The 22,570-nt window shown below is 41.0% G+C and overlaps 1 protein-coding gene across 3 annotated transcripts in view; it reads left to right on the forward strand.

Moving 5' to 3' along the window:
- The window catches only part of mta1 (metastasis associated 1), a 42,906-nt gene extending 24,445 nt beyond the window's left edge, over positions 1-18,461 (forward strand). The window contains exons 4-19 of one of the 3 annotated variants that reach the window (XM_037072706.1): positions 1,736-1,862; positions 4,267-4,330; positions 4,703-4,820; positions 7,080-7,182; positions 7,625-7,724; positions 8,258-8,446; positions 9,736-9,810; positions 10,316-10,374; positions 10,653-10,861; positions 11,244-11,297; positions 11,761-11,912; positions 12,954-13,143; positions 13,250-13,339; positions 13,936-14,091; positions 16,569-16,719; positions 17,783-18,461. In XM_037072706.1, coding sequence (XP_036928601.1) covers positions 1,736-1,862; positions 4,267-4,330; positions 4,703-4,820; positions 7,080-7,182; positions 7,625-7,724; positions 8,258-8,446; positions 9,736-9,810; positions 10,316-10,374; positions 10,653-10,861; positions 11,244-11,297; positions 11,761-11,912; positions 12,954-13,143; positions 13,250-13,339; positions 13,936-14,091; positions 16,569-16,678 — 1,796 coding nt within the window. In that variant the 3' untranslated portion in view covers positions 16,679-16,719; positions 17,783-18,461. The remainder of the gene's footprint in view (positions 1-1,735; positions 1,863-4,266; positions 4,331-4,702; positions 4,821-7,079; positions 7,183-7,624; positions 7,725-8,257; positions 8,447-9,735; positions 9,811-10,315; positions 10,375-10,652; positions 10,862-11,243; positions 11,298-11,760; positions 11,913-12,953; positions 13,144-13,249; positions 13,340-13,935; positions 14,092-16,568; positions 16,720-17,782) is intronic. The other 2 variants (XM_037072705.1, XM_037072707.1) reach the window with 2 other exon arrangements.
- Positions 18,462-22,570: the final 4,109 nt, after the last annotated feature.

Consider the following 22,570-nt stretch of genomic DNA (forward strand, 5'->3'; position numbering starts at 1 on the left):
GATGGAGAAACAGCAGCTGAATGTATTCATGTAGAATGATTCAGACCGATGACCAGCTTACAGTAGCTGATAACCCTCCGTTAATTCTTGGACCGGTTCTCGAGCTGTTGTTCATGTTTGATTCTTGCCGTTTGCTAGCTGTAATCTGTTTGTATGTTCTTTTTGTTTTTCTTTTAATCCAAGGTTGACACCTGGAGGATTCATGTCAAAGTACTCTGAGACACAATTCCATCTCTGCTGAGGCATCCATGAGAGAAATTAGCACAATGAACAACACTTGCCTAGAGGGAGCCAGTTTTGCACACAAACTTCATTTAGTCAGCCAAATGGAGTGATACACAGCCTGTGAGCACAGTTGTATATTGTTTTCTATGACTCTGCAGAAGCTTTGGCAGGCCAAAGAAAAGACAAAGACATATGCATGGACAGTTCATTTTTTTTTTTTTTAGAGCTTGAAACATCCGAGGAACTAAAAGTTCAGATTCCTCGACTCGAGCCACACCGATTTGCTGCCATTAGGCGCGTAACAATCCGAAGCGGTGATACGAACGTCCACGCCATGACTCCCCCACCAACCTTCTGCCACAACACAGCATCACAACCTCTCTTCTACTTTCACTGCTAACGTGAATCACAATAATGTGTCAAAAGACTCAACAAAACGGCAAGCAACTTCGTTTTTCCACTTGAACGAGACTGGCTCAGGCAATCTGCATTTATTGAATAATTTTTAGAGTGTAATTTGGTGAACTAATCTTTTAATCCTACACGAATCATACAACCTTAAAACTTTGAAGAAAGTAGGACATTTCTTACAGTCTAGAATGTCTCTTCAAATTGCCTCTTTCGTCAAACCAACAGCCCAAATCCTACAGACTCTCCATTTACCATCTTATATGACAAAGAATAGCGGTAAATCCTTACGTTTGGGAAGCTGAAGCCAGCAAGTGTTGAACATTTATGCTTGGAAAAATGATTGAAACGATTAATATCAAGTATCAAAGTATCAAAATACTTCATTTTATTTTTGCTTCAATAATCAAAACACCTGCCAATTGTAGCTTTTTCTCCCAACATTCACAAGATTTTGAGGAGACCTTTTTCTTTTTATTTATTTTTTAGATTGAATTTGGCTTTTTTTTTTTAAAACTCCACCGGGAATAAAGTCTCAGGGCAAAAAAATGTTAAATTATTCTTTTGTGTATTTATTCAAATTTCACGAGAGTCAGTTAAAAGAAAATTAGTATTCACATTTTGATTCTTTCAGTAGTTTTCACACTTGAAATGCCGGAGATTATCCAAATAATAGTGTCTAGAAAACAGATTTCAGTGGCATGAGAATGATGGAGAATCCTGAGGGAACAGAGAGGAAGGTGATACCAGTGGCATTGCTTTATTAATAAGGATGAAAATGCAGAATTGGAACAGTGAAGCTTTGCCCGATGCTGTTTGGATTTTATGTTGCAGGTCTCATATAGACGTAATCAGTATTTTATGTAAAAATTAAAAAAAAGTATGGATACAGGAGTCTCCACCTCCCCGGGGACTTCATTGTTCCGGCTCATCAAGTGTGCATCCATGTGCTTTATATCCGCTTGTTATGCACCTGAGACTGTTTGTGGGCGCAGACGATACATTTGCATCCCCCCCCTTTCATTTTCCCTCCGGGCGTCATTGTTCCACCTCATCAGATGTGTGTATGTTTGACCTTTTGCCCCCTTTTCTTACCACCCAGGGGAGCTGGAGGAGGAGATGGAAAATCCAGAGATGGCCGACCTCCCCGAGAAACAGAAGCACCAGCTCCGACACAGAGAGCTCTTCCTGTCCCGCCAGCTGGAGTCTTTACCTGCCACGCACATCAGGTAAATAGTCGTCAGGAGTTCCTCGAGGTCTAGCATTACCTCTGGGCCCAGGCTGTGAATAAAGCCTCCATACAGTTCTTTTGGCCTGTAATTAATTCAAAAAATGAATTTGATAACTGCACTGGAAAATACAATTCATTTAAAACAAGTTCTGTGATCTTGCATCATTGTCAGAATTCATGTACATAAAGCAGATTTCCTCATTTGGGAACTGTGCGCTACTAAAAACTGCAAAATGTGTTATTTGGAGTGGGATGATGATTTGCTGATTTATTGATTCCTACAGTCACGTTAAGGTTATAACGCCTGAGAGATGGTTTTGAAGCGAGTCAGACCAACTCGAAATAATCCGCTCGTACGCACCTTGAGCGCTAAATGTCAGCAGAAAGCCGTTTCTACATATAGAGCTGCCTTTGCTCATCGGTAAGCTCCTGGCAAACCCACCTAATCATCGCCGCATTATTACTTGACATTTCTGAGGAGAGGCGGGGAAGAGCAAACTGACATCTGCTCGAGTAAAAATACCCTGATGAGACGTTTGTTTAGCGAGGACTCAAACTTGATTAAGACTTCCAACTAAACGCCTGCATGCAGTGAGGTGACACGAGATGTTTGAGTTTTATCACCACGCCAAACTGTATTTGCTTTAGGCCGGAGAGGTATGACTAATTAGCTGGTAAATAATTTGAATGCAGACGGTAGCGGTTAAGGGGACAGAGATGAATGCTGTCGGAGTCGACACGCTGGACCGTGATTCATCGACTAACAGGCTGTGCCAGATGGAAACACATCAATATCACCGTTGCAGATTCAAAGATGAATCCTATATCAAAATATTCCTCTTAGATGGTTTCAAGATAAAAGATGTTTCTTGTCACTCAAGTTGTACAAGTGCACTCATGTGAAATTCTTTGCCTGAGAGACTCCAGTGCAGGAAAGAGTAAATGGGTATATACAAAAGGTATAGAGAAATCTAAACAGAGTGTGCTAGCCGTCTGAGAGCAATAAAAGGAATGAAGCAATAAAATGTAAGAAAGGGAACAGACACAGAAGAGCTGGAATAGGTTGCGCATCTATATCTAAGGCACGGACTTCGTAATAGAAATAAAGAGGACAAAAGCAATAAAGAACAAATCTGCAATAAGAAATAAACAATTGTATAAAAACAACTGCAAGGACATGAAGGAGGAGAGAACTTCCTCAGGCACCCTGATAAAGTTAGAAAAAACTTTATAAACTTTGTCAAACACTCTGACACATTCTTAATTATTTGGACCTTTCTGTACATTTGTCAAACGATAAACATGAAGTTCTTTCTTTTGGGTAAAAATCATTGGTTCCACTTGTTCCAGCGATGTGTGTGTTTTATTTGCGTATGGGGCGGGGAAGTGAGATCCGATCACAAGTGGTTTCTCCACAAGAGATGTGTGTCGAGATGCCTCATACCAGGTGTGAACCGATGAGCTGTCAACATGTGATCTGAATGCCCGGGACATACGGCCTCATGCGTTTTGAGAAATGAGCACAGATGTATATAAGGTGGATCCGCTTGTCACTGTCAATAGAGACAGTCATTAGATTGATTGACATATCACAGAACTGAAGAGCAACTTTAGGCTTTATGACCAAATATGGTTTCATATCCTGTGGTAACACTTCTTCATATTCTTGCCCTCCCTCTTCCTCGCCAGTCCTTTCTCTCTCAATTTTTTTTATTTTAAATCAAAAGTTTTATTGAAAGGAAAGTTTCAAAAACTATTTTGCCAAAGCAAATATTTGTAGAATTTTCTCTCTCTCTCTCTCTGTCTCTCTCTCTCTCTTTCTCTCTCTCTCTGTCTCTGTCTCTGTCTCTCTCTTTCTCTTTCTCTCTCTCTCTCTGACGCGCTTTCTGCTGCAAGTCTGAGTCACTCGTATTTATCAATTGATGGTTTTTATATAATGCCTCGTTTTAAGCGGTGCTGCAGCTCCCTTGCCCATGTCAAACACAGACGCTTTGACTTGGCACCTGACCGGAGCTGCCAGCCCTAAAGTGTCGGTAATTAATGTTCAAGGGATGAGACTCAAAAATCAACTATATTTCCCCAGAAAGTTGGTGTTTGACTTTTAATGTCAAAAGTGTTTTGAAAAAGGCTCATTTCAATTTCCCAGAGCTCAGAGTTGTGCCATCAGATGACTTATTGTGTCACAAACCCAAAGACTTTTCATTTATAATGATTAAAACAAAGGAAGGCTAAACCAGTTGGCTACTGATTCTCTGGTGATTGACTCCTACGTTGCAGCTCTAGACCAGGGTAGAAACACTTGCATGAGCAGTTATCCCCTGGAATTAAGTCTTGTCTGTTATTTTGTGTTTTCAAGTGAAATGCTCACTTTTCCTTCCCTCCATCCTTTCCTTCATGTCTAGGGGGAAGTGCTGCGTAACTCTGCTGAATGAGACAGAAGCCCTGAAGTCGTACCTGGACAGAGAGGTGTGTTAACCTGCCAAATATTGCGATGGGCTCTTCTAAACTGTGATTATGTGTGTTTAGATATCAGGATTATCTAAGACAGTGTGTGTGTGTGTGTGTGTGTATGTCTGTGTGTGTGTGAGGGAGACTTATGAGCTAAGAGATTCTTGTTTCCAGATGAATTATTCAACATGTTGACCTAGAATGTTCTTTTCACGTACAGTAATGAGGAGACGAGAGACTAGCGGAGAGGGAAAAGTGTACACACACACACACACACACACACATGCAGAGACGGATACACTCCTCTCTTTCGCCTCTGCGTTAGCCCGTCCTGCTTCAATCTTTCTTCTGTTCCAACCTCACGCCTTCCCGCCATGTGTATTTTCCCAGGATGCCTTCTTCTACTCGCTGGTGTATGACCCTCAGCAGAAGACCCTGTTGGCTGATAAGGGGGAGATCCGTGTTGGGAACAAGTTCCAGGCCGACATCACTGACCTGCTCAATGAAGGTACATCATACTTAAAGCTCTGGAATTTTAATTGACACAGTTTTCCAGAGATTATTCACAGGGTAGCACATTAACTTTTCCTGCAGGGGACCTTTCCTTTTTTTTTTTTTTTTCTAACACCACTGTGTTTCTAATTTTTTCTTTTTTAGCATTAATAGGGGAGCCTGAGTCATAATAAACTATTCACCTTTTCATGTTTTTGTTGCTGCTCAGTTCTCCAGAATGTTTCAGGAACTTTAAGCAGCCTTTTGTGCCCCGAGCCACCGCTTACTCTACTTTATCACGAGCAAAGTTGTAATAAAACTACTAACCTTGGTTTCCATGGAAATCACAGGGTTGCAGCATGATCATAAATTGTCAAAACAGATTATTATACTTTTTATGTATTGGCTGTGTGCTGCACATTCAAAGGACAGGCTGTGTGATGCTCCTCCAAAAGAAAGTTAGTGGACAAATTCTTCATTGATGCAAGCTATGTTCACCTTTTGATAAATGTGCGACTACAACAAAACTTCCCGTTTCTCAACAATTCAAGCTCCCCATTTCCCCATAATACAGGATGCCAAGTACAGATGGTGCCTTCATACAACTGGGCTGTCTGTACAGTAAAAAAAATACACAAATATTTTTGAAACTGGTGCTACATGACAAGAGAAAACAGAAGAAAAGTGTTATGGTATTCCCTTTGGCTCAAAAGGTAGAAAAAAAGGTACTGCGAGTTGACCGGTGCTTGGTTTTCACTCGTCTTCTATATCGAAACAGAAAACAGTCGGGTAGCCGGCTGGAAACAATCAATATCATCTTACAACCAAACAGTACACTAAAATATGTTTCTGATGACGTTCTAGGCGAGAATTAGACAACGAACAGGGTTGTGTTTCATATGTGAGCAGCGCTGGCTTGTTTTCATAGCTTGACAAGACAAGAACAAGATGGTGGCCACTACTGGATCATAAACTTTTGCCGTTGCAGCTCACCAGTACGATACAAAATGTTCCTGAAAAGATTTTAGGTGAAAAACAAGCATTATAGTGAAATACTCTTGGGTTCATAGTTTATCAGCACTGTCTAGTCTTCACAGTTTGATGGGGGTTTGGTGAGAAGCTCCTGACTCGATCCAAGAGAGAAAGAGGGCCGGCTGACTCACTCTATCCAGCTATGCTCTTTGTGCCAGCAGATGCGGGCATACTAAAATGCGAAACAATCTCTAGTTGATACAGCAGCCCTAAAGTCCTCCAGAAATGAACACATGGTAGTTGTTTAGTTTCTGGCCAAAATGTAAAAGTGCTTCCAGAATCCAGCGAACTCACGGATACAGTCCAATCAGCACCTGTATTGTTTCCTTTGCTGTGAGCACATGGAGAGCTGCTGCCGCTGGCCTTGGCATCATGTCCGCTGCTCCTTTAACACTGAAAGCGAGGACGGCGTCTGCAGCTGCTTGCTGTTTGAAAGCGCCTTAAAGCTTGCACGTTCTCATCCAAAGATCAGGCAATGTGGCCCTTATTTTCAAAGAGACATATTCTGGCATAAGGCATAAATCATGCAAATGTGTGACATGGCTGGTTTACTGACGATCCACTTCAGGAGCGGTGTTTTCTGTGGGAGAGGGGAGCTTCTGTTGGTGCAGACAGTGACATTTTTTAAGCATTCAAGATCTTTTACACGCTCAAGAACATATTTAAAACATTAAGAAAAAGCGAAAAAGCACAATATGTCATGTTTAAACTCTTCCTTGCCAAATGTTTTTACTTTGCAACTTTTCCTCAATATTAAAGTCAATATTAAAATTATTTTCATTCAAGCAGTTTGAGGATATTTCCCAGACCTTTGTGCCAGTTTTTTTTGTGACAGTAGAAAGTATTTTCAAATGTGACTGTTTTTTTTTCTGCCAGATTTAGGGTTTAGTGTTCTGCCAGAATTTTATTCTTAGCAGGTGGGAAAACCTCTGAAATTGCAATTAGGACACTGTGGGACGCTAAGCTCACTAATTAAACCCATGTTAATGAAATTCTGTTACATGTGTTAGAAGCTCAGGCAGGTTGGCTGGTTTTGTTGCAGGCTGGCAGCTCGACAAACCCCACCTATCCAACTCTTGGATTCATTAGAGCTTAACACGAGTTAGTCATTTTAAAAAGGGGAAAAAAAGAGAAAGAAAGTTAAATTTTATTGTGGATTATACAAACTCAGAACCATTGTGGTTTTGAACTTCATGTGAGAAATAACCATGTCCCTGTGTGTTCGTCTTCTGCGTCTCTGTAGGTGAGGAAGATGGCAGAGACTTGGAGAAACTAGAGGAGAAGGTGTGGGACCCCAACAGCTCACTGACGGAGAAACAGATCGACCAGTTCTTAGTCGTGGCTCGGTAAGTCAACAGATGTGGAAAAAGCATACAAGTCTTAATAAAAACAAACACCACTCTCATATCTGTGTGCTTGAAGTTGAAGCTAGCAGCCTAGAGATAGTTAGCTTAGCTTGCTCCACCTGCTCCTCCTTGTTACAGCGTGTGACGCAAATGTTAACGGCGTCCTCTCTGGCTGAGCCAGCATGTCATTGATCGTATCGACTACCTTTTCCTAACATCTGATGGTCCTAATTGTCTGTTTTAGAGCCAGATATGGTTGCTACCCATTCAGTGCTAAAGAGTTGTCCCGATACTGACAGTTTTTGGAATTTATACTGTTGAAATTGAAACATGAGCATTGAGAGCTATATCAATTACCTAATAACATGTTGAGAGTAAAAGTGTATTTCCTGTCTCTTCATATATACTGTATCACATCTTCTTCATCGTGTGTGTCCCATAGTTCAGTTGGTACATTCGCCCGAGCCTTGGACTGCAGCAGTTCTGTCCGGCAGCCCAGCCTTCACATGAGCGCTGCCGCAGCCTCCAGAGACATTACCTTGGTGAGATACACATGAAAGCGGCCTTGGGTTGAATCAGCATCACACCATAGATGAAAAGTGTATGGGCGGGGGGGAGGGCGGGGGGCAGCAGCGATAATCAAAGAAAATGTTCGCCGTGCACATGTGTGTGTTTATGTGTGTGTGGGTGTTTGTGTGTCTGTTAGTGATCGTCGGGGTCTGTGTCTGGTTATCCATAACAAGCACTTGGCCCCAGAAGCCTGGTGCGGGTCTATTCTGCCCTAGATCTTATCCTCATATATAAAACATAGACGAGAGGCCTTCTAGCTATCCACACACACACACACACACACACACACACACACACACACACACACACACACACACTAACACACACACTCAAACGCAGCCCAAAGTCTCGGACAAGGGGCTGCATATCAACTCCATAGACCAAACAAGTAAAAATAAGTCATACTCTTCCCAACATGTCAGCTGAATGTGTTTTTAGAAAATTTGCTGAAACAACAACCGTCCTGAGCTGAACGTGAATTTTTTTTCTTATCTCGTGTTTTTAGTTTCACGCCATGGACACTCTCCACGCCACAGGCTATGACATGACTCGAGCCATCTCAGCGCTGGTGCCTCAAGGTGGGCCCGTCCTCTGCAGGGACGAGATGGAGGAGTGGAGCGCCTCCGAGGCCAACCTGTTCGAGGAGGCACTAGAGAAGTACGGCAAAGACTTCACCGATATCCAGCAGGATTTTGTGAGTAGCAAACCAATAAGAAAAAGCATATTTGTACAAATATTCTTATCCGTGTTCTTGCCGTGGGTTAGATGAGAGGATCAGGACTGAAAAGTAAAATGTGAAACTGCAGTCAGGGGACAGTTAGCTTAGCAAAAAATCTGGATATGGGAAAAAACGGCTTACTTTCTTTAAGGGAAAATATGAGCCTACGAGCTCTTCCGCTTTCCAGATGACCTCACAGTGATGACAGAGGGTCCAGGAAGTCCCTGAGGGTCACAATTAAAAGGCCAGCACATAACGTTCTGTGTACATTTTGGCCTACAAACAAGATGTAATGTATGCCCCCCCAAAAAATTGTAGAAAATGAGATGATTAAGGAAAGATTCACCCAAAAATGAGAATCCAGTCATTATCTTCTCACCCTTGTCTTATATCTCTGTGCTGCTGGTTCGCTGTATGTAAAGACAAGGTTCATAAGCCTGGATGTACGATGCTCATGATCTCGTTCAGAGATCTAATTCCTGGATCTCAGTGTGGAACCCATTATACTGAACTGCATTTAGGCGTTTAGCTGATGTTACACAGAATAACCTTCAAGCACGATAATAGTTTTGTACGCTGAGATTGCATTCAGCCCATAGTAGAGCACTAAGTACAATTGAAACATTCCACAGACATATCTTTGAGAAAAGTAACTAAAACCAGGAGAAAGCTGCCTTTCTCCTCGCAGTCCTCTGTGCTTTCAGCCTGAGAAGAATGCTGCTGGACTTCAGTGCTCCTCATTGTGCTAATCTCTCACTATGTGCATCACTCCACCACCTGGTGGCTGGCTGCTGTCAGTGCTGCTCACTCAGGTTTCCACCCAGGCCTTCTCTCAAACAACAGGACTACACCACCATTATGGGTGGGGCCTCCACTTGACAGCTCATTTTCCTTTTCAAACTTCTTAGAGGGCAGCTTCAGTTGGTTCGACCTAATTTTGTAGCCAGTTGTGTTGTTTCTGGTCATTTATTTAGAGGATCTCTTTGTATGAAAGGTTATTTTCGTGATAGATGAGAAAAATAAAGTTGGCTGAAGACATTTGTATATTCACGTTGAAGCGTTACAGATCTACTTTTGATTTGAAAGAGACGGCCTTCAGACGGTTTTTAGAAAAATGTTTAAACGTTGGATTGAAAATACAGGCCTTTTGTGAGTCTGGAGAAACCTGGCAACGCATCAGTAACAGCTCTGCCCTCTATTACTCGCTGCTTTAATCACCAGGACACTGAAATAATGATTATTTTGTGCTCTCTCTCCTCCTCCAGTTGCCCTGGAAGTCCTTGACGAGTATTATTGAGTATTACTACATGTGGAAGACCACAGACAGATATGTACAGCAGGTAAACACACTCATTACATGTCAGGGATTTAAGAAAAACTTTCGAAAAACTTCTATCCTTTTTCTTTTTTTTTAACTTCCTTTCTTTCAGGGCGCAAAAGCTTTAATCTTTTTATTTTGCAATGTCTCATCTAAGTCCTCAGTGGAAAAGTAGTATTGTTAATTCCTTTTCACTTGAGTATATCTTGTATTTTTTGTGTCAGTTTTTTGTGTTAGTTTGAGTATATGTTTTGCCATGAATCTGTATTATGTCATTGGCGTCGCTGCAAGGTCAAAAAAAAAAAATCTGAAACTATTTTTGTTATGAAAAAGGAGGCAAATGTCAGTTTCATTCAGGTGTATCCCTTTCACTCTCTTGAAAATTAATAAATTCCTTATAGAGTTCCGAACTCAGGTTTCACTTTTAAATGCATTTTTTGTTTGTTTGTCGTTGTTTGAGCTTAAATCTCTAACCACATTCTTCTTTCTCTTCTTTACCCCCCCCTCCACCTCTCTCTCTGCGTCAGAAACGATTAAAAGCAGCTGAGGCAGAAAGCAAGTTGAAGCAGGTCTACATCCCTAACTAGTGAGTACAAGTGCAAATAGCAGGTTGGAATAAAACCGTCAGATCACTTGAGCACTGTTTTTTTTCATCTGAAAACACAGAGATATCAAGAAAGAGTTTTTCTGACTCTCTACAGCATGTCTGGTGTTTGAATACTGTACTGATGCTGTTGGAGCGCACACGTTTCTCTCAGTACAGTATTAGTATAGCTGCTGTCTCTGAATGTTATCTGCTCTCTTTGGCCTGTGTTATCTTTGCTGGTTTAACCCTCCCCCCTCCCTGCTCCTGTGCCCTTCCAGTAACAAGCCAAACCCAAACCAGCTGAGTAACAATGTAAAGCCACCTCTGGTGAATGGAGCAGCGGGCGCGTTGGGTGCAGTAGGCGCAGTGGGCACAGCGGGTGCAGCGGTTGCAGTGGGTGCAGCGGGTGCAGCGGGTGCAGTGATCCCAGGAGCTCCAGGCTCGGGGCAGACGCCCGGCCTCGGCAGAGCTTGTGAAAGCTGCTACAGTGAGTCATCTGCATGTGTAACACTGCTGTCATGTAACTGCAATAGCTGCTGTTTTCTGTGCTCATTGATATTAAGAGTCACAAGCATTGGCCTGATTTATTTAGATTTGCAATACATTTAGCTAAATTGTACATGATGAACTTAGGGTAATTGCTTTGGCATTCACAGGTGCAATCACATTCAACAGGAGCTGTTGCATATTAAGATTGCTTTCACCTTGAAAAGCTTGTTTACATCTTTACTTGCAAATGCAAGCGTAAAATGCATTTATATCTTTAATATAGTGTGTATTTTTAGATTTGGTTTATCTCTTAATTGTAACATCCAGCTGAAAGGAGACTTATTGTACTTTTTGTTTTGCTTTGTTTTCCTGTCTTTCAGTGGTTTTATATATGCAACAACAGAGCGTCTCAGACAGAGGGGGAATACAGTACAGTATGAGAAAAACTGTTTTTTGAGCAGGAAAGCATGTAAACATATTCAAGTAGTAACCCAAAATAAAATTTTGCACCTGGAAATGAGCACAGTATGTCATCTCCAACATCCTCCAGCTAAATACTGAGCTGATCATCCAGCTTGATTTCAATAGACCAGGAACTTAAATCAGGGCTTTTTTAAAAAAAACTACTGATATTAAGAGCACAGATCGACACTGTACTCTCTGTATGAGGCACACTTGACTTTTTTTCCCATTTATTAAACTGGAGAGGATAGAAGATATCATGACGTGCCCCGCAGCAGGGTATTGTTTGAGTTATTTTAGTGGCTGTAGTTAATTCAGCGATGAATGATTAAAGGTTGTGCTTTTGCTTGCATGCACACGCGCGCAACTTCATGATTATGTGTGTCTGCTGCGCTCACTTCAGTGTTGTCTGTTTGCTCGTGTGTGTGTGTGCAGCCAGCAGCTCTTACCAGTGGTACTCGTGGGGACCTCCCAACATGCAGTGTCGCCTGTGCGCGTCATGCTGGACTTACTGGAAGAAGTATGGAGGGCTGAAGATGCCCACGAGACTGGATGGCGAGCGGCCTGGACCCAACCGCAGCGCATTGGTATAATCTGACACACAGACATGTTTATATATACACACTCAGGCTTCACTGGACAGTTAATTTATTTATTCTGCAAATCCCAAACAACAGCCTCACTGTTTGCCTGAGGCCTTAAAGGAACAGTTCACCCTCTAGAAGAGAATCTTTGTCTCATCACCCTCATGTATCTTCGACTACCAGTAACACCCGACTGATTTTCGATTTTTGGAGCTGATACTAATATCAGAAAGTAGATGACTCTGATGATGCTATTTCAACTGATAACACGCATTTTTTGCAGCAATCCCTCAAATGTCAAACACAAAGAGGCAAAATGCTTAACAAGTTACCGATAAAATGGATTGTCTAAAAGAGTTGCTATACGCAGATACTAATATATCTGTCAATATCTGGCATCAACTACCAGTATAGTCCCCCCCCCCCGCCATGACGGTGTGCCACTGCACTAAAAATTTCTGGGGAGAACCCTGATTTAACATTTAAACAAGGTGATTTAAAGACAAAACTTGTTTTTTCGGTTCAGAAATATAGTATTTGATGGAAGTTAACGTTTGACTCACTCTGACTCGTTACTGTACCCGAGCTGAAAAGACTCTTAGATGACAACAGTGCAAAAAAGTCTTCATAAGTAACCAACTGGCCTGTCATTTTGTGTGTACTGTGTCAATAAGATGGACAAAGTACCACATATACTCTAAATATTTGCCAGCCTGATGAGGGATGAATATTGTTCAGCAATGAACTCAAGTAAATTATGAGCTACTAAGTGACTGCTCGCTCTGCATCAGCTGGGTCAGTTTGTTAAACGGATGAAGCATTTTTGGGAAGATTCCAGTCGGCTCCATTTTCCCCAACTGGCATCAATAAATCCACCTAATGATATCCATCGCGGATAACGATTCACTCCCAATGTTTTCCTCATCATCAGTCAGGTGATAATTCGACCTTCCGCCAGTCCATCAGTGTTTATTGGACCAAGTGTTATGTTACTGTCAATACATTCACAGCATCTCAGAGTCGTTCATCTGTTTGAACCTTCAGAGCCCCCACGGCCTGCCCCTGCGGCACAGCGGCAGCCCCAAGTTCGCTGTGAAGACGCGACAGGCTTTCTACCTGCAGACCACCGGCCTTACGCGGATGGCCCGCCGCCTCTGCCAGGACATCATCCGGCCGCGGTATCTTGCCCGGCACCCCTACCTCCCCGTCAACACAGCAGCCATCAAGGCAGAATGTAAGGACCCGATCACGCAGCCTGTGCGACTCCTGAATGGATTGCTAAAGAGGCCGGTTCGTCTTTGTCGTGTGTACTTCATTGTTTTTGCAATGGGTTTCTGCAGGTGCCCTCCGGTTGCCAGATGGCCCAAAAAAGCCATTGTCACTGAAACCTGTGGAACGTAAACCTCTGGAATCTGTGGTTCGATATTTAGGTAAGAAGAAGAAACTATCACTGACTGTGTCTTTGCGCAAGTTTCTATTTTCACTGTGTGTGTTGCTGGTTTTGGATGGTTGATTTTTAGCCGTGCTAGAACACCAGTTTTTGTGCCACTCTGGTTCAGACTGAAGTATCAAAATGCCGAAAAATAAACAATATACTGCCGATAGTTTCCTCGTGTGTCGTTTGCCGCCTCTATTTTGTTTATAATGCAAGGAGGCTGCACTGCTGGAAGGGTCAGACAATCAGTTATATTACGGTCGGTCAAATTGTTTTTTTGAGTTTTGCTGTCTTGCATCTGAAAGACTCCACCTACGTTGTCTGGAGCGCAGCATTAAGATGGCGAACATCATTATACATACTGAACATTTGCATTCTCACTGTTATTCTGACAGTGTTTAACTTGTTGAACTTGGACTTTCATAAACCGATGGTTACCTTTATTGTATTACATTTTTTTAGATACATATGCAGACATCTTGTGTTTCCTCTGAATCATTTTTAGGAATTAGCTTTCACATTCCGCATCCTGTTCTCTCTGTATCCTCTTTCCCCCCCTTTCATGTGTCTTCTCCCCTCTCTCACCTACAGAAGCACATCCCCGTCCACCCAAACCCGACCCTCCGATTCGTGGAGGGTCCATCTCTACAGGCAGCCTGACGCCCATAAAGGCCTCTCCCATCCTAAACAATGGCTCACCCACCATCCTGGGCAAGCGTACCTATGAACAGCACAACGGACTCGACGGTGAGTGCAGCAAACTTGCATTTTGTGTTTTGATTATCGATATCTTATGCCAACATTATATATTCGGATTCTAGCTTCCTCCGAAAAAATTGCACACTTTAAACCAGTCTAATTTGATTAAAAGGTGAAAATGAGCTTGATACGAGATTAATTATTTGCCTGTTTTTTTTTTTCTTAAATCTGATAATCACCATCTCCTAATCTAAATTACTAATTATTTCATCATGCAAATGGGAGACTTTTAATGAGATATGGAGATAAGGAGTTTACTTGAATCATGCCCCAGCTGCAGTTGTGTTTTTCATGTTGGTTTATTGGTATTCTAACTCTAAATGCAGTTGTTCATCTGCATGAAATTATTGGAGTGGAATAATGCTGTCATCATTAGCTATAAAACTAATTTGAATGTGTTGTTCATCTGTCAAATTTTAATTATTTTAGCTGTATTAATGCGAGTGTTTCTGTGGAATTTAATACTTGAATTTTTAATGTCTTGGCTAAATATGGATTCTTTTAATATTTGAGCGGTATGTAAAGGCTCACACTTGATGGCTACAGTTAAAGATCCACTGCCGAAGGGTTAAGAGTTTGTGCGGGGCTCTTATTTTTTTGGGTTATGTCCCACTTTCCCCTCTCCCCTGTGAAATGAGAGAGGGGAAGAGACAGACTGAGAGATCAAGAGAGTGAGAGTCTGCCAGAGAAAGACGGGGAGGAAGAGAGAGGGATCGGAATCGGCCTTGCTGCTTTAGCTGGAGGCTACAGTCTATGTTGTCATGGTAACAGCGGGGAGGAGGAGGAGGAGGGGGGAGGAGGAGGGGGAGGAGGAGGAGGAGGAGGAGGGCTTAGTAAGTGTGTCCTGAGGGAGCGCATCTCCACTGGTCTGTGAGCCCACCTCAGGCCCAGGCTGGGATAACACACCATGAGGAGATCTGGGTTGGAAGGCGGCCAGGCTCAAGTATCAGGGATTAGTTTATATTTACTTTGGCTTTAGATTTCATTTTGTTATTTCACTGTCGGTTTATCAACTTAGCCACTTGTATCTTTATTTTTATTCTTTTTTCTCGGTTTGTCTTTCTTTTTAATTTCAGTTTTTATTCTGTGTTCTGCACTCTGCTTTATCAGCGTCTGTCTCCTCCGTTTTCTACTATATTGATCTTTTTCGTACTAACTCATCTGCACATGCGCTGAACATTAAAGGAATAGTTCAACGTATTTGGAAAATCCACTTATTTGCTTTATTGCTGAGAGTCGGTCAAAGTTGAGGGCTAGAATCAGGAGAGGATTAGCGTAGTTTAGTGTGAAGACTGGCTGTGCAGTTTACTTATGTGCACATTGTATCTAAGGCTGTTCTATAATGTGGCTATAACTCAATCACAACTAACTAATTGCATAACCAACTTACTCTCTCTAAATAAATAACTTCTACTTTACACTGAACTTTTTTGCTGTGGATGAGACTTAAATGCTGTAATTCTGCTCATGTTGTGGATCCACCTGCTCTCTTGCTGTTGTGCTTTCACACGTTATGTTTTTGATTATTTGTCTCATTCTTCTGAAATCTCAGGAATGCTTGGAGGGAATTTCTTCATCTTTTGCACAAATGCCCATTGAACTTCGTTTTTCTTTTGGGGGGGGATAACACAATAATTCATCAATGATGGACTGATTATATTTTATAAAAGGTCAAAATGAACTTCTGATCATATTATTCAACATCAGTAACTCTGGAACGGAACGGGAGATGGTCTCTATGTTTGCACGTCTTTTTCATGGAAACTTGCATTTAATAGCTTTCCAAAGTCTTCACTACACAGACGGCAGCATGTGAGTCTGGACAGACATGAATGTCTGCAACATTACTGATACATTGAGGTATACAACCTAGTGGTGGTTTTCACTCCAGACCTGGTTGGACTTCATCTGTGTAAAATAATGAGAATTACTGCTTCGTGATTTTTAAAAATGTTATTTATTTATTATTTTTTGTCTGAATGCTAAATTGTTAAAAACACGTCTTTGTCTGAGCCAGGCTGTTAACAATATGATGAATATTTATAAAGATGATTTGCTGAGTGTCTTTTTGAGTTGGCAAAAACAGCCTCCTGCTTGTTTCTGTGCAAAACAGATGAGCAGGAGAGTATGTTTACTGTTTGAACTGCTGATAAAGTTTTGGGTGAAAGATTAAAAAGATTAATAAGTGGGAGCAGATTACCTCCTGAGCTGCAGACATTGATGAGCTCTGAAGGAGGAAGTGACAAATATGTAAATCTGATGTCAGTTGTGAGAAGATTTTATGGATGTATGCTTCCAAACATGTAATCAAAGAACAAGACAAACGATTAATAAGGGATATTCATGTTTATTCATTATATTCTGCAGATGAACTATAGAAACTAGTGCTTTATGGAGCCACCAGGGGGCAGGAGATTGTATCCTTTGGTGAACTCCTGTGTGTGTTCCTCTGTCCTCCTCTGCAGGCTCTAAATCCAAAGGCCTGACTCCACAGTGGGACATCATGGCCAAGCGGGTGAGCGAGGCGTCGCGGCCCTCGGTCTCCCTGCAGGACGAGGTACATGAACTGGACTGACCGCTCTGTGGGAACGACCTCTACTACAAAACCCCACTGAGGTGAGACACACTGTTGTGTTTCTCTGCACACTCATCGCCCCAATGTTTCTCCTCTAATTCATCATTTCAGCCATTTGTGTCAAACATTTAATGGTTCTACTTTCTTAAATGTGAGGATTTTCTTTGTCATTTATGATGTTAAATGAACAGTCTTTGGGATTTGGACTGTTAGTTTGTCAAAATAAACTATTTAAAGATGCTACCTTCTGAGAAAAGTAAGAAGAAGAGTCCTTTTGCTGTACCAAAAATTAAATCACATTTGTGAATTCTTGCATATGTTACTGCTTATATTGTCCAGAGGATGCACATCTTCCTTTAACATGTATTAACTCAGCCATCATTGAAGAGCATATTCTCTCTGCAGGCTAAAAATACCAGGAATGACAGATGTAACATCACTCCTCATAGCTCGTGATTACAAACATAAATCAAGTGGATATAAGGCCTAACAAGTGCATGTAACATGTATTTTTTGAGATAAAAAAAAGTCTAGTTATTTTAAGTACAAATATGAAAGTAAAAGGTTGAGACATACAGTTTTAGCAGCTGCTTATACGAAAACAAGAAAACACAGGCTGAAATAGCCTACAGTACATCATGTTTGAACATGAACCATGAAGCTGCGCTCTCTGCTCTGGCCATCTTGCTGAATTACACCTGCGCGCTGACACAAACACAACACCGCACATCTGAAGGTGGCTGCACACTGCCTGCCAAGAAGTAGGAGAGAGACTGAAACAGTGGGAATACATCTGGGATTCTCTTTGTGTGCGTTTCTGTTGTTGTTTTGTGTGACAACAAAGGGAAACAGTGAAATAAATTCTTCCTGTAATGCATTTCTCATTATCTGGTAACTTATATTGCAAATCCAATACCTTTTATCTTGTGACTTCCTATTTAAGTAAAGGTTATATGTATCTTACTTGTTATGGCAAAAAAGGCCTTACTGTGTCATGTTAAAATGATGGTAGATATGAGTTACACAGCAGCTCGTTCGTCTAATATCTCTAACTGTTCTCTGATGACAAGACACTCCTAACGGTTTCCTTGGTTTTTTTCCCAGCAGAGGGGGACATGAATTGGAAAGTAATTTTCCAACACACCATAGCCGAGGGCAGCTGAGAGAAGTTGAAGCTGAGAGGAGACGACAGCATTGGCCACCTTTCTTCAGTCAGTACGGGTCTGTCACGCTGCTGAAGACCAACAGATAATCGATCAGTTTGGCTGCGGCCATTTGGAAGATGAGCCTGACTGTACAGGACTGTGTTTATTACTTACATTTATCGTTATAACTGTTATTGTAATTATTGTTATTGTTATTATAATTTTTTTTTTTTTTTTTTACCGACTATAACTCAGCGTATTGTTTGTCGATCAAACGATGGAACTTGTGAAGTTTCATGATAAATGCTTGCAGAAACCCTGTGGATGAAAAGGGTGGAAGGACTGTAACATAAGCCACTTGCATCTTCTATGTTTTTTTTGTTTTGTTTTGTTTTTTAACAAGTTAAATTCAACAAGGAGACGCACTTTTATTTCAGCGACACGAGTTAACTCCTTGTCTCTTTTTGTTTTCAAATGAATTCGAATGCTTTACGGGAAATCTTCTGTTTTGTGAGCCGGCCCCCCCGCTCTTCGGCCAGAGAGGTTTAACTTATTGAGAAAGACTTGCTGTTTTTTCTACCTTTTTCACAAGTAATGCATCTATGCTTAGATAATGTAATTAAAAAAAGATAATTGACTGGCTCTTCTTCTTTTTGGTGTCCCTGCACAGATGTGAATGCTCTTTTTAAAGGGTCTTTTCATTCCAAATCGCTTTTTATGTTTTGTGTCTCAAGAAAAACAAAAAAGGATCAGATTGGAAAAAGATTGAATCCTCAAACACAACGATAAAAAAGAAAAAACTAAAAAGAAGCTCCTGCGTTCATGTCCAGTCATTTTGTCAGAGTGTTTGTTTATCTCATGTTCACTCAACTCCTCATTATTAACAGCTGATTTCAACATCGGTCATCCAGCTTCTATCGCTTGATATAAGAAAATATACCAATATCCAACATATCTGCTCAGTTTTTCTTTGTTTCTTTTTCCGCTTAATTATTGAACATGAGTTTTTTACCCTCTTATCAATCATACGTAAATATGTTTAATAGAAATATAAATATGCGTGCCAACACACTAACACATAAACATCGGCATATCTACACATGAAACACAAGATATCATAAACTTTGCTATACACAGATCCACACAGACATTATTGGAACCATTTGTTCCATTAAAAGGACAAAAATAAACACACAAGCATCCCTTTGTCATTTTTTTAAAGGTGTTTTTAATTACTGCCCTCGCTCTGACTCCAGTATCACACCCCCACACTCAAAAAATAAATTGTCCTTTATTCTTTTTTATAGCGCCCACTGAAAAATTAAATGATGTGCCTAATTGTTGTCTTCGCAGCTTTAATCATCTCTGCTGATTATCATCATCATAATGATGATGCTCAAGTCCAAACCAGACATTATGGTTAAAGGGTCACCATAAAGATTATATATGTGAGATTGTTGAGAAGTGCCTTGATTGGAAAATCAAGATAAAACAATTCAGTACAAAGCATTACATTAACTGGAAAATAATTGCATAACCAACTGTTAAAAAAGGCTTTTTATAAAAGTGTGAAGAGTGAAACATGTGAAACTTTAAAGAAAACAACTGTAATGATAAAAGAATATTTAGAAAGTAAGAAGTAATGTAAGGATATCACTGAAGTCGACCAAACAAAGGACAAGCTTTACTGTTTTGGTTGAAACACTGTCCCTGGATATCATAGAGCCGAAATGTCTCTCATGAAATCCACTGTTAGTCTAACACCAGTCACCTGTCCTGAGAAAGCAGAGTTATGTTAATCGCTTCGTCCAGTTTGAGAACAAAAGCAGCAGCGGAGACTAAACCACTGATCCACCACATGATCCCAGCAGACGGATCTGTGAGGGCGCACGTTATCGTGGGACGAAATCAATCCGCTAAAGACCACACACACGCTGGATAGCTGGACACGTATGTCATAGTGAAAGCAGAAAGTTGTGGTAACATGTTCAGCGGTGTATTTTATAGAAAGCTGAGTTATTTAAAGTCTAGCCAGCCAACGCCAAGACATTTCTGCATCAGACAGTTAGTGACAGAACAATACAACAAGCAGGAAGAATGGACAAAATGTTTTGTTTGCGTGTTTTTCTTCAATAATCACATTAACTTGGTAACTTTTACCAAATGAAGCGCACAACTTAAAGGAACAGTTCACCCAAAAGTGAAAATTCAGTCTTTACCTACTCACCCCCATGTGGATGGAAATTTGGGTGCGTTTTCATTGTCCACAAAAGATTTCTGGAGCTTCACAGTGAAAGAACGTTGCAGCAGTTCTTCTAAACAACTAAAGTAGACAGAGACTTGTTTTATAATGCAAAAACATCTTTGTTCCATACAACTTGTCTGATGTTATCCAAGTCTACGGAGGGCCCAAAATCTTAAATTGATACGAAAAGATGTTGATTGAATGTTTTTTTCATCTTATTTTTAGCCAATAATACATGTTTGCAAGTACATCTGAAACAAATAATCAACAGAAAAAAAGGTTGTTGCTCAACGGTCGCCAAATGTGATGTTGTAGGTCTGTTGGTACTTTGAGTAACCAAAAAAAAAAAAAAAAGCATTGTTGGTAACTGACAGCATTTCTCTCGATTGTACTTCTTACTGGAGGTTTAGAACTCTTTCTCTTCTCTGTCTGAAGCTTAATATGTATTTACACTATTAGTCTGCTAGTACAACTCCCACTCATCACTGCTTAATAATCCAAGCTGTTATTTTTATTTTGGTCCTCGCTTATGTAGGAGGAAGTCGATGCTGATTTTCCTAACGCAATGGTTTTAAGCGAGCGGCCCCCCGCCTGTCTCCTCCAGACTCTGCAAAGTATTTCACAGTCTGCCGTTCACGTCCGATGGAAATCAGATCTGGTTAGGGAGTGCGCAGATGACATTATTCTGCTGCTCTTTAGATCGCTGAGCGACCATTCATGTCTTGTTGAAGACCTCTTAAAAAGACAGATCGAGTCAATATTACAGTCATATCCTGCGTTACGGAATCGTGTATCATCAGGTTTAATGTGAAGAATCTCCCACTGCACAGAAACCATTTTGGCTCAACGCTTTTATTGAACTTTGGTGTTCCAGTGTCTCTTATTTTGACTACATAATGTCCATGTGATGTCAGTGCGGCTCATGGTCCTTGGACAGGGAACATTTAGTCTTGACCCTGAGTTAAAACCAAAACTGACTTCTACAAAACAAGTGGTGCCAAAACAGCAGGTGGGATGGACGACACAGCGTCTGTACTTCATGTGATTCACTTCACACTATGTGCATGAGCTCTCACAACCTTCCAGTATTCATTTTGTTTTGATCACGTAACCCCAGATTCCCTTAACAAATTGTGCAATTTTGAGAGTTGGTGATCAGGGAGAAACTTTAAAAATCTTAAAGAAACGTTGCTTTGGCAGATTCTAAATCATCCATGCTTTCTTGTGAATTCGGCATTAAATGCAGTAAATTAAAGCGTTTCCTTCTTTGTAAAAAGTGTTAGTTGGTAGCAACATTGCTGTACATTTGCTTTCATGTCCTAAGTGTGTCTGCCAACATTTAGCAGGTGTTTGAACACTGTTTCAACTGATTTAATCATTTGCACTTAGCTCATGAAAGAAAGTAAATGTGTCAGAGTTTTACAAATACATAAAGGGTCACCAATATTGGCAACTTCTTCGTCTGCGTGGAGAATGTCCCCAGACTCCCTTACAAAATCACTCAGTTTTGCGAGTTGCTGCGTCAGAATGAACTTTATAAATACTATGAAACTCTGTCTATGACAAATTCTTAATCATTTGGGCCTTCTTGTAAATTCGGCAAATGTCGTACATGAAGATACTTATTTTTTGTGTCTGTTTGTCCCAGTGATGTGCCTGTTCATTTGCACATAGACCGAGGAGGTGAGATCAAGGCGAATGTTAATAACAGGCGTGAGCAGACAGGATAAGAGTTGTGTCCACCTGTGAGCGAATCACTCGAGACAGACGGTTATACCAGGTGTGAACCGCTTGTATGTCACTTCATGGCTGAGGCCATAAGTGGGAGCTCTACAGGATATCGGTAAATGCTGCAACCTGATAGCTCAAGTACAAAAAAAGTCATGAACTGAACTGAACATGAGCAAAACCTGTGAGTGTGCTGAATCGAGCGAGGGTGCATTTTGTTGCTTATTAATTAAAAACTTTGAAATCCATTGAAAAGTCTGCCAAATTTACTGAGTATAGAGTTACTGTAGTCAAGGCCTTAAAAGCTTTTGGAAGTGGACACAATTGAAAAATCAAACAATGAAAAAGCTTTTGATTGAATATAAAAGTGGAAAAAAAAAGGATCTCTGGCAGCCTTCTACTCGAGGACAAGTCATCGTGAGTTAACAGGAAGGCATTACAGTCCAGTTAAATGCCCGACATCCTGTAATAACTGAAGGCAGGGCCTTACCTAAGCACTTGTTTGTAACTGACTGAGGCAGTCACATCACAAGAGCAAACCACCTGACCTTCATTTGCCAAGGGAAGTACTTAAGTAAATATTAGTGATGTCACTATTGCCCTGATAACGATACACGAGGCTTCAACACACCTTTAAAACTGCAAGCCTGGTCCTGTCTGTGATGAGCACTATGCCTATGAAGTGAAAGAGACATTATTATTGGTGCAGGTGCCACCTTGTCTCGTGTCACTGGATATGTGTGAGTGTTCACACCTCTTCAGACTACTGAAATA

The sequence above is a fragment of the Acanthopagrus latus genome, chromosome 16, assembly GCF_904848185.1.
Source record: "Acanthopagrus latus isolate v.2019 chromosome 16, fAcaLat1.1, whole genome shotgun sequence".
Taxonomy (NCBI): domain Eukaryota; kingdom Metazoa; phylum Chordata; class Actinopteri; order Spariformes; family Sparidae; genus Acanthopagrus; species Acanthopagrus latus.